The sequence below is a fragment of the Sarcophilus harrisii genome, chromosome 4, assembly GCF_902635505.1.
Source record: "Sarcophilus harrisii chromosome 4, mSarHar1.11, whole genome shotgun sequence".
Classification (NCBI taxonomy): Eukaryota; Metazoa; Chordata; class Mammalia; order Dasyuromorphia; family Dasyuridae; genus Sarcophilus; species Sarcophilus harrisii.
This window is the reverse complement of record NC_045429.1, coordinates 276,165,692-276,178,213: the sequence shown is the minus strand read 5'-3', so window position 1 is coordinate 276,178,213 and position 12,522 is coordinate 276,165,692. Positions and strand designations below refer to the sequence as shown.

Sequence of the window (12,522 nt, the reverse complement as noted above, 5' to 3'; positions counted from 1 at the left end):
ACTATGAGAGCAGGAATTGTCCTTTGCCTTTCTTTACATTCCCAGCACTGAGTCAATGCTTGATACAATCTAAGTGCTTAATAAACATTTATTTATTTGGCTCCAAAACCTAGTTGGATAAAATGATACATAAAGGAAAGAATACTACCTTTTTTTGTTTGTTTGTTTGTTTTTATCAGTTGAATCAGTGCTCTAAGTCAAACAACTTTAATCAAGATGCTGAAATTTCAGAATACTAATCTTACAGAGATTAATGATTGGCAAAGTTCGCTTTTGTCAAAAATTTTCCATCTTTAATCTTAGCCTAACAGTGATAGGGAGAAATGGGAAGGAGACGGGTAGGGGTGGGGGGGAGCAGTGCTTTCTCTGGGTTAAATTGAATAGTTGTTTAAAAAATTCTAATGTGTTGTAAGTCTGAAATAACATTTAATGTAAAAGAAAAGGGAAATGTTTATTTAGACCATATAACATCCAAGTGGCTGAACATTCTGATGACCATCAGTTTTTTGTATGTCAGTTATTTTACAAAATATAAATGTGAATATTTTAATAACCTCCTTTCATTTATTTGTGCCTCACTAATCTCAAAGTAATAGAAAAGAACAGATGACTAATATTTCTACATTGAAAGTAATATTATTTGATATATGAATTATTAAAAGATGGATTGATCCCATAATAAAAATCCTGCTCTTCAAGCTTCTGCCAAAGTAAAATATATCAATAGTCTCTGAGGTTATGCAGGCTATAGAAAATACATCTTTTGACTTCATTAGAGATGATTTCATTCTATAAGAAATATGTATATTCATTTCAAAAATTCAATAACAAACAAAAAACCAAATCATTTTTGAGGTCCATGTCACCACATTCGTAGAAAATCAAAAGAAAACAAACAAGGCTTATAATGAGAACAGAAATTCTCTTCTCCATGTACTCAGTTTGAGAATAGCCGAGCATACCAGACCTACTCCCTCCTCTCCCCATGTATACAGTCTTTGGTACTAATCATCAATAAAAAGATTAATACTACACAGAGATTGTATATCTTCTCTGTATATATGTTACATATCTGGGCTGTGTGTGTGTGCGCTACTACTATTTGTAGGTAAAAAGAACAGTCTAATAATAGGGCACACAAGTATCTCTAAAAGTACTGGCATGACCATTCCTGGCCATGTTGTTCACATTTGTATTCACTAGCAGTGGTAATAAGATGAAAAATGGTACATTATGAAGAAGGCTCAAGCTAATGCTATAAAATTTCCCATGTAGTAGCTGCATTATAAGGGGGAGAACCAGTCTCATTCCTCTACTGAAGGCACCTGATTCTAGGCTAAGAGCAATATAAAGTGAATGTGATCATTTCTGCCTTATAGGAATTTACAATGTAGGAGAAACTTAAAATTCCAAAGAAGACTTTAATCATTATACTTGAATAGATAGATGGTTGGAATCGGGCTTCATGCCCAGTAAATTATGACCTCCCAAGCACATGGAACAAACCCCCTTCACAGAAAGGTTCTGTGGGTTCACATGAAGGATTCTGTGATGTAATGTAGCTTAAAATCCACCTGGACCTACTATGCCTAAATTGATGTCATAAACTACATAAGGACTACATTTATCCCAAAAATGCACTTGAGGCTCAATGACTGCTATCACATTTGCTAGACCTTATATTGGGAACTGTAAAAGCTTTCTTTTTTAAAAAGGGTTCTGCTGCATGAACCTTTATGTTTCACCTATATAAGTTTTTGCCTGCAACAATGATTTGTTCAGATTAAATAGTTAATATTTATCTTCTGGAGTTGGGTTTTCTTTTACAGTATGCTAAATTTTACCTCAGTAAATTAAGAAATATAATGTTGTCCCTTGAGTATTCTAACTTAATACCAAAAAGGAATTTGTACTTTTGGGAAAACTTGGTTCAATATTGCAGGAAGTGACATTTGGGACTTTACTGTTTCTCTTTCAGTACTAAGAGGAAAAGAGTGGCTTTTTTTTTCTTTTTCCATCCCATGCCTCTAAGAGTCAATTGCCAGACACCATCCAAGATTTGATAATAAAATACATTCTAGTAGAATAATTTTGTACAATGATATAGTATATAGGGAATCCTTCTTAGCCCCAATTTTGCACTATTGTTATGGTTGCTATTATTGTGGTTGTTGTTGAATCCAACTTTTCAATACTCCTTTTGGTTGTTGTTGAATCCAACTTTTCAATACTCCTTTTGGACTTTTGATACTAGATACTGGAGTGGTTTGCCATTCCCTTCTCCAGCTCATTTTAGAGATGAGGAAATTAAAGCAAATAGGGTTAAGTGATTTGGAATCACACAGCTAGTAAATGTCTATGAGGTCATCATGAGCCCTATCTGTTTAATTAAAGGTTTGTCGCTTTAGAGCTAGAAGGGAGCATAGAACCCATACCTCTCATTTCCCAGATAGCAGGCAAATTGAGGCTAAGAGTCTTGGGACAAGTAAGTATCTTTCTCCAATTGATAGTCAAAGACTGTGAACAGGCAATTTTCAAATGAAGAAATTGAAACTATTTGTAGTCACATGAAAAGATGCTCCAAATCACTTTTGATCAAATTAAGACAACTCTGAGATACCACTACATACCTTTCAGATTGGCTAAATTATAAGAAAAGATAATGCTGAATGTTGGAGGGGATGCGGGAAAACTGTGACACTGATGCATTGTTAGTAGAGTTGTGAAGTGATTCAACCATTCTGGAGAGCAATTTGGAACTATCCTTAAAAAGTTATCAAATTGTCCATATCCTTTGACCCAGCAGTGTTTCTACTGGGCTTATATCCCAAAGAGATCCTAAAAGGAGGGAAAGGGACCCACATGTTGCAAAAATGTTTGTGGCAGTTTTGTAGTGGCAAGAAACTGGAAACTTGAGTGGATGCCCATCAATTGGAGAGTGGCTGAATAAATTATGTCATATGAATGTTATGGAATATTATTTTTCTGTAAGAAACGACCAGTAGGATGATTTCAGAGGGACCTGGAGAGATTTACATGAACTAATGCTAAGTGAACAGAACCAGGAGATAGTTATACATGGCAACAACAAGATTATATGATGATCAATTCTGACCTCTTCAACAATGAAATGATTCAGACTAGTTCCAATGATCTTGTGATGAAGAGAGCCACCTACACCCAGAGAGAAGACTGTGGGAGCTAAGTGTGGACCACAAAGTAGCATTTTCACTCTTTCTGTTGTTTGCTTGCATTTTGTTTTCTTTCCCAGTTGTTTTTCCTCCTTGATCTAATTTTTCTTGTGCAGCAAGATAACTGTATAACTATGTATACATACATTGGATTTGACATATTTAACATGTATTGGATTATCTGCCATCTAAGGGAGGAGGTAGGAGGACAGAAGGGATAATTTGGAAAAGAAGGCTTTGCAAGGGTCAGTGTTGAAAAATTACCCATGCATATGTTTTGTAAATAAAAAGCTTTAATAAAAAATAAAAAGTAATAAAATAAAATAAAAACAATTAAGTGTCTAAGGGAGGATTGTAACTCATGTTTTCCTGATCCCCAGTTCAATGCTGTATCCACTGATTCACATTATTATTTTGAAATTTGATAAGGAGGCTCTAAAGTTCTTTAAATTTTTTGAGAATTCATTGAAGTTTGGGATTTAACTTATCGAATGCCACTCTAATTTTTTTCTAATTGCTTCTAAATGGTCCCCTTTACAAGCCTCTTTTTAAAAAAGAATCATATAGTGAATTTTTGCAAATTTTGGATATAGCAAAATATAGCATACTAGAAAATAATATACTAAAATAATTATAATATTTGTATTAGGTTGTTGTACTCTTTACATGTAATGATAAAAATATGTGTGTGGTATGTCTTTCAAATTCCGTAAATAAATTTTTCCATTATCCCAAATCATAATTTGATCTACAGTAGCTTAATTCCAGCATTAATTAGAATGCTGTAATTAGAATATATCTGACTTGTTTCCCAAGATTTCATTTTTAGATGGAGGCCATTCACAAGCAGAGCCTAAGGGAATCTCTCAGGTCCCAAATCACTGTATTGTGTGATCTGTAGCGTGTTTCCAGTTGAAATATCCAAGAAAGTTTGTTGTACAGGACCCTGCTTGAGGCAAAAAGAGTTAGTTCTCTGCATGCTACAGGAATGCCTATAGACCTTAGCATTTGTTTTTTCCGTTTGGGATGCCAAACAAGACTTCGCTTTATCTAGTCAGTGTGACAAATTTTCTTCCTGGAAGAAATTCTGTTAATAGATCTCCAGTGACATGGAAATCACTATGAATAACTCATTAGCAAAAAAGGTGCTACTTTGGTGAATAACCTCTCAAAAAAGAAAACATTGGTGCTCTCTTTGAGAAGGTCAATCTTGTAGAAGAAAGGCACCTCTTAGATACAGATTTCAATCTGGGGATTGATAGCTGGGTAACTGAGCAGGGATACTGAGGGAGTTTGAACTCTTTTTATTTTTATGAAATAAACTCCCCCCAAATAACTTGACTCTCTTTTTCAGGATTCCTCACAGCAATGAGGCAAGAAGTGACTCGAGCCCACAAAGGTTGGGCATTGGATACAGTGACAATCCACAATGATGTGCTGAGACAAACTAAAGAAGAGATCACAGTGCCACCTATAGTATGTACCATAGAGCTTCATTTGGTGATTGCTAGGAGTATGATTCAGGAGGCTAAGCTCTAATTTCTACTCCTGCTTTGAATAACTTTGGAGAACCATGAACCTTCTTGTTAACTTTTCTTTCTTCTATAACCAAGAAATCTTATGCTTGCCACCACTTTTCCCCTTCATTCTGTCAGGATTCTTGAAAAGGGAGCTTCTTCTAGAGAAGTCCCCTATAAATACAAACCTTGGGTTGCCAAAAATAATTATTCAGATCCCAACCATTGTGGTAGAATTGCAAAATCATAGACGTATGAGTTTGAAAGAAGCCCAAAAGTGCTTCAGTCCAGGAGAGGCTAGTACTTAAATCTTCATATCTAGTTAGTCTGAAAGGGAATGTCATCTCCATTATTAACACTAAGGGACTGAATTAAGAAATTTAATCTTTGCATTTAATTTCATTTAATCTCAATCTCTCCTGATATAAACTTAAATCCATCCCTCCTCTTTAATCTTTGGTGGAATTCCATAAGTCATTCTCCATAGAATAACCCTTTCTGAACTAAGAAGGGCAGTCTCTCCCTTGATCTCTATTATGTTAGCTTCCTTTTCTTCTGAATCTATTCAAGAATCCTCAGTAGATGCTGAGTGCCTACAAAATGAAATATGCAATTCTTAACCTAATATTCCAAGTCCTTTGTGATCTGGTCTCAGTCAACTTTTTGAATCTTCTCTCCCCTTACTGACCAATATAAACTCTCTGAAATAGATAAAATGATCTTCTTATTGTTCCCCAACTATATCCCCTTGTGATTTCCTGCCTCTGTACCTTTCTTCACACTTTTCTCCCTGGTAAGAAAGCTCGCTTTCCTTTATGCTTTACTCATCCAATTGCTTCTCATTCTTTAAGATTCAAGTTGTCATCTCACCTCTTTCATGAAGTAGTCCCAGACTATTCCAGTCTATAGTGATCTCTCCCATCCCCAATCACTTATTGTCTAGAGACAATTCATTTAATAATTTATTATGAACTTTTGACTTTTCTTTTGATTCTTTACATCATTTAAAATTTATTATTATTTAACTTTTTATGTATTTATGTTAATATATAGAACATATATATATATATATACATAGAACCATAACTAGCAATTTAGTGCCTGATCCAATGCCATAAAACACACCCAAAGTTGAAAGAGAGGGAGACATTGGGGAGAGGCCTTTGATATCAGGGCATAAGGATGATATACGGGGAAAGAGAAACCACAATAGCATCCTGTGGGAGTAGAGATTTTGAGAAACTGTGAGGTCACTGCTAGGAAGGACACTGGGAGATCTATTCTCAGAGAAGGGAGGACGACCAAGCTGGACTAGAAAACACCACATCTATTTTATGATTATGGGACTGGGAGAGGAGAGAAGGGGCAGGTAAGTAGAAAGGAAGCATACTATATGGTATTCTTGCATGTCTTATTCTCTTATTACTCATAGAATTCTAGGACCGAGAAGAATGCTGAGAGGTTATTTAATCCATACTTTTCTGCCTTTAATTCAACTCTTCTCTATCAAATGATAATCTGATATTGTTCAAAATCTCTGGGGTAAAAGATTATGCAATGATAATTCAACATGAAGTTCTATTTGCTTTAAATGAAACCCAAATCCCACATCCTGCAATTTGAACAAATTTCTCATAAAATTATAGATTTATAGAGCTAAAAGGGATCTCACATCATCTAACTTCAGGCCCAGAATGGCTATCTAACCCTAATTGTCCATCCAGTTCTTGCTTGAAGACCTTCTCCAATGACATAAGAATTAGGAAGAGCCAAGGAAGGCCAGGCCAGTTGGGGGCAGATCTAATATTAGTAGGAAATTTTTCCTTAAATCCTCTTCTACATGACCACCTTTCTAATATTTAAAACAAAATCCAAACAATGATTGTGTCCTCCCTAAATCTAGAAAATCCATGAAATACAGTGAAAAAAGTATTGAAGTTGGAAGCAGGAGGGATTTGGGTTCAAATATAACTTTTGGTGCTTACTTTTCTAAATTTCATCTTCTCTAACTTCTCTAAACCTCGGTTATCCAACTTGATAAATGGAGACAATGATATGGTACTTATCTCAGGGGGGGAAGTAAAGCACTTTGCAAACCTGAAAGTATTGTATATTGTTAAAGTCTTGGCTAATGTTTACCAATTCCTTGAATTGATCTTTTAGAGTGTGGTCTCCAGATGTATCACCATCCTGGTTGCTTTCATCTGAAAGTTCTCAATCTTGGTAATGCCTTTACTAATTACATGGCATCTAAAGGACACAGTACCCCCAAATATGGTCTGAAAGGAGTAGATGAAGGCTTCCATAACTGTGGACATTACATTTCTATTATGGTAGCCTAGAATGATACTAACTTCTTGGCTTATTACACTGGGCAGCTGACTCCCAGAGAAGCCAATCTTGCTTCCTTTGTGTATTGCAATCTTACATTCCAGTACTTTTTTACATTTATTTTACATTTTACATTTTTACATTTATCACTTTGAAACTTAATCTCATTCTCTTCCATCTACTCTATTGAAGTTTACCAAGATCTTTTTCATTGTTCTTCTTCAAAAATGGGTGATGATGCTTGTGCTGGAGAATTATTGAATTGGAATCTTCAATTTGCAAGTAGTCTTCAAAACCATTAGTTCAAAATGATCAAATGAGGAAACCGAGGCCCCAGGAAGAGTGACAGTATATTATTCTGCCTCCCTATATTTTTCTACTTTTTCTACATATTTATTAGTTATCAAGATATTTTTCTTTAGGTTTTCTTTTTTCTTCAATTATCTTATCTTTTATTACCTTTTTATTGAACTAAACACAAAACAAGAAAAACAAGAATTCCCTATAATTTTTCAAAATAAAATGGCATGCCCTTTGTTTATATATCATAACTTACCAGTACCTTAAGCATCATTTCCTGGAATCAAATTCTTCTGTCCCTACTAGAAGCTATTAGCAATATTTCTCCTTATTGTCCAGAAGAATTTGATCCATTTCAGACTTGGCATTTCCCAACATGAGAACCACAGCTGTGGTTTGCAGAAGTTCTAAACTGGAGATTCACTCTCAATAGACTCATCCACTTTTTCAAGTTTGTGCTATTCAGGTGGCTTTGTACTAAGAATAAGAAAGTTAGTCCCCTACCTTAAATGCAAAAAAAAAAAAAAAAAAAAAAAGTGGGCATAAATATTCTTATAATGTAGTTATTTTCCCTCAGGATAGGTTGTGCCCTCACTCTAATATAAGCTATGGAGAATTCAGCTCAGCATTTTATTATACTCCATATTTTGCATGGTATTTGTAGATTTTATCACAGGCTTTAAAATAACATGAACATTAAAAAAATCTAGTCCAATAAACTATGATTAGCATGAGGTGACCAGATCTTGGCCCCAGGTTGCTGTCATGTTGGGGGAAGGGAGACAGGCTTCTTCCTGTGATGACCATAGTCATCCCCTGCCAGACCATACTGCTATTGTAAAAGAATCTCCAGGTCTCTAATCACTTGGTAACTCTTTTCTTCCAAAGAGACCTAATTCAGTTTCAATTGATAATGATGGACAGAAGCAGCTACACCCAAAGAAAGAACATTGGGAAATGAATGTAAACTGTTTGCATTTTGATTTTTCTTCTGGGGTTATTTTTACCTTCTGAATCCAATTCTTCCTGTGCAACAAGAAAACTGTTTGGTTCTGCTCACATATATTGTATCTAGGATATACTACGACATATTCAACATATATAGGACTGCTTGCCATCTAGGGGAGGGGGTGGAGGGAGAGAGGGGAAAAATCAGAACAGAAGTGAGTGCAAGGAATATTGTTGTAAAAAATTACCCTGGCATGGGTTCTGTCAATAAAAAATTATTATAATAAATAAAAATAAATAAATTTTAAAAAAAACTCTTATCTTCCTCCCAAGTCCTCCTCACAAAAAGATGAGGTATCTCTCTCCTAGTATAGTCATACTTTTCCATTCCCCCAATTCAACTGAATTTGCTCTGGCATGAGAATACTTCTGAAATTAATACCCTAAATTTAGTAGTTATATTCTAGCTATTTCCTTTCTCCAATTTTGAAGGTGCTTCATAGGTGATCATTTCCTAATGCTTTCGTATTTTTAAGTGATAGATTCCCTTGTGTTTTGTTCTCTCAGGAAGGAGTCTATATATATGGACTGTATTTAGATGGAGCTGCCTGGGACAGGAGAAATGGGAAACTCACTGAATCAACCCCAAAGGTCCTCTTCACACAGCTTCCAGTGCTACACATATTTGCTATCAACTCCACAGCACCCAAGGACCCCAAACTCTATGTGTGTCCTATCTACAAGAAACCACGAAGGACAGATCTAACCTTCATCACAGTAGTATATTTAAGAACTATCGTGTCCCCAGACCACTGGATTCTGAGAGGAGTGGCCCTCTTGTGTGACATCAAGTAAATTCTGTCCCAGCCACAGCAAGGTATTCATCTCTGCTGATGGTACTAAATCATATGACTCTCCAATTCTGTTGATTTTCCTTAGAAATTATTTAAATTATGATAATAAGCTTCTTTTCTCCTATGATTTCTGCATTGCACTTTTGAAATACCAAATTGACTGGTTGACATCCATACTCTATTTTTATTTTCAGCAACAATATCCAACATGCAAATTCTAACTTTGATTTTTTTTTATTTCTAAAATTCAATGGATGCATTCATTCCATTGCAATGAGTTTTATAAAGATGGATCGGTCTTTATCTAAGAGGATTTTTATAAAATATGACGACTAAAAACCAGATAATGACTTATTCAGTTCAAAAATTAATTTTCCCCCAGGCAAATTTTTCCTCCAAATAAAAAAAAAAATTGTATTGTTAACCTGAATATGAGTCTGTGTTAATGTATGTTTCTGAAAGTTTCTAGTTTAGTATTCCTGCTCTGTACATGAACTAGTGTTTGAAAACCTAAAATAGTTCCACCCCTTCCAGAGAAGAAGTTGGTGAGGTGGTGGGGGAGGAGGTGTAAGAGGAGAAGGGAATAGGTAGTTGGACAAGCAGATTATATCTTTTTTCTATGTTTTTCAATTCCCAAGACATTTTTTCTTCATTTAATTCCTTCATTGTCATAATCAGGCACAATGTCCAAATAATAACTATAGTTCCTACCAAGTGCACTTAGGAACATGCTAAATGCTCAAGAGGCAAAAGCCTTAAAAGGCTTATTCTGCATCACAGGAGTATGTATGATCTTTTGTTTCTTACTACAGAAAATGACAGTTTAACAAAACCAATAATGTCCTGTTTCACATATTCATGCTACTACTTTATAAAGAAAAATACATCAATGAAGCTTCTATACTTGTCTTTCCATTTAGAATCCCTCTGAATACCAGAGACATTAACAGTCCTTACGCTTTGCTCCTTCTGAAGAAGGACTAAACCTTTTGTTGCCATCACTGTCTTTCCCATTTTACTATTCATCAGACTCTTACTTCATGAAAGAGAATTAAGAGAACAAAACAATACTATTTCCTGTGCCTTGTGAAATATTCAGTGAAAATCCTAGGAAAAGAATTTGTATTAAAATATTTTCAGACAGTAGACATTCTTATGTCTAAGAAATACAAACAAGTGCTTTATCCAGATTTACAGCTAAACCTTAAATCTGAACTAAGACTTTTGGGACAGGATATATTAAAAACTATAACTATTCCTATGGGTTGTTGTTTTGAGTCACCAGATCAAGTATTACAATTCTTTCCCAAATCAAGGAGACTTGAAACAAAACAGAGTGGTTATACATGATCTTCTAAGCATGTTTTGTTTTGTTTTTTAAATCTTAAGACAGCATTAACAATCTTCAGTGCTTACTCACCAGAATAAATCACAGTTACTAAATTACTTAAGTACTGAGAAAAGTCAGTCAATGCACGGATCTGCCATTTTTAAAACAACTTTTATAGTTCCCAATAAAATATATATATTTTTCCTGCATATCTTTATTTTTCAAATAACAAGTGTTTTTTATTCATCTTTCCTTTCCTTCATCTCTCCCCCCCATCCACCCACACACATTATCCTCAATACAGATCTACAGTCTGGCAAAATAAATTTCCCCATTAGCTATGTCCAAAAACTGTATCAGTTCACAGTTCATAAAGGTTTTTTTCTGGCTTCTCTGGAATTTTCCATTTCAACATTTTTTTTGGTCAAGACTTAATACATTTTACTGAAAATATGGTCTTAGTTGCCTCCAGCTTAAATACCTTGTAGTTTTAGGAAGGACCTCATAGGAGGGAGGGAAAGAGAGAAAGACAGGGGGGAAGCAAGAGAGAGGAAAAAGGAAAGGGAGGGGAGGGAGCAGAGAGAAGGGAGAGAGGAAGGGAGAGACATAGACAGAGACAGAGAGACAAAATTAAAGAGAATATACTCAGCTAGAGAGGCTAATCTGTGCTACTGAGCTGTCTGTCAGGTTTAAGCTCCTCAGTGCCTCTAGGAACAACTTTGAATTGTCTTGGATTGGCTCCATTCATAACTGCTCTGCTGAAATGGAGGCAAAAGCCCCAAGTACTTTTTCTCTTCATAGATTTAGTGACCTTCTTTTAAGTAATAACTTAGATTTGTTTCAATGGCCTTCAATGAAGGCCGTGGTCTGCTTAGAGTTTGGGAAGACATTAAAGGTGCCTAGATGGGACTTCCGGACAAGATGGCAGAGAGGACACATGCATCTATCTAAGCTCTTTCTTGCCCTCAGAATACTTTTTTCATGACAAGGCCTCGGAATTAGTGCTTGGCTAAAAAAACCCACAAATACATTGCCAACCAAAGATATCCTTGAAATTCGCCAGAAAAGGTCAGTATTTGCTTGTGGGCAGGGACGGTCAGATTGGGCACAGACTGTGGGCAGATAGAGCACGGAAGGCAGCCCACATTGAGCAGACTGGAGGGGATTGGGGGATGGTCTCAGCTGGCAGAAAATCTGTGGGGAGAACTTGACCATAGTGTGGCTACTTTGCCCTGATCAGCAAGCCAGTAGATCAGCAGAGAAGCTATAAACACAGTGGGTAAACAATATAACCTCGAAATGCTAGGGTCTCTTGGGATCTGGCCACATGCACCCAGCATCAGGAGTGACTCAGCACGATCTCAGAGTCTCAGAGAGCAGACGCAGCACAGCAAGTGCTCTCCTGCTGCTGCCTCACTGCTGCCCCTTGCAGTCTGTAGAGGAAGCATGGTAACACCACACAGCCCAAAAAAGCAGACTGCATTTGCTTTTTTTTGTTTGTTTTATTCAAACAAAATGAGCAAAAATGTAAAGTGAGCTCTAACAATAGAGAGCTTCTATATGGCTAGAGAGCAGACTTTAAACCCTGAGGAGACTAAAAACAGACTGTCTCCAAATAAATCCCCAAAGAGGGATATGATCCAGTCCTCAACACACAAGACTCTCACAGAAGAATTTTAAAAGGCTCTTCTTACAAGAGAGCTAGAAGAAAAATGGGAAAAGGGAAGCTTGGCAAGAGGATCTGGATAAGTTATCCCACTCATTTAAAGATAGAGTGGATAAAGAAATCAAATCCCTTAAAAACAGAATTAGTGAATTAGAAAAAGAAAATAGCTCTCTAAAAAATAAAATTGGCAAAATAGAAAAAAATTCCATAGAACAAAACAACTCACTTAAAAGCTCAATTGGACAATTACAAAGAGAAATAAAAAAGTAAATGAAAATAATTTATTAAAAATCAGAATTGAACAAATGGAAATGAATGACTCAAGGAGATGCCAAGAATCAGTCAAGCAAAACCAAAAAAATGAAACAATGGGGAAAAAATGTCA

The 12,522-nt window shown here is 35.7% G+C and overlaps 1 protein-coding gene across 10 annotated transcripts in view; it reads left to right on the top strand.

The window, feature by feature from the left end:
- DNAH8 (dynein axonemal heavy chain 8) overlaps positions 1–9,351 on the top strand; it is a 356,347-nt gene extending 346,996 nt beyond the window's left edge. For all 10 annotated transcript variants that reach the window (XM_031964914.1, XM_031964911.1, XM_031964913.1 and 7 more), the window contains 2 exons: positions 4,546–4,667; positions 8,855–9,351. In XM_031964914.1, coding sequence (XP_031820774.1) covers positions 4,546–4,667; positions 8,855–9,142 — 410 coding nt within the window. In that variant the 3' untranslated portion in view covers positions 9,143–9,351. The remainder of the gene's footprint in view (positions 1–4,545; positions 4,668–8,854) is intronic.
- The last annotated feature ends 3,171 nt before the right edge of the window (positions 9,352–12,522 follow it).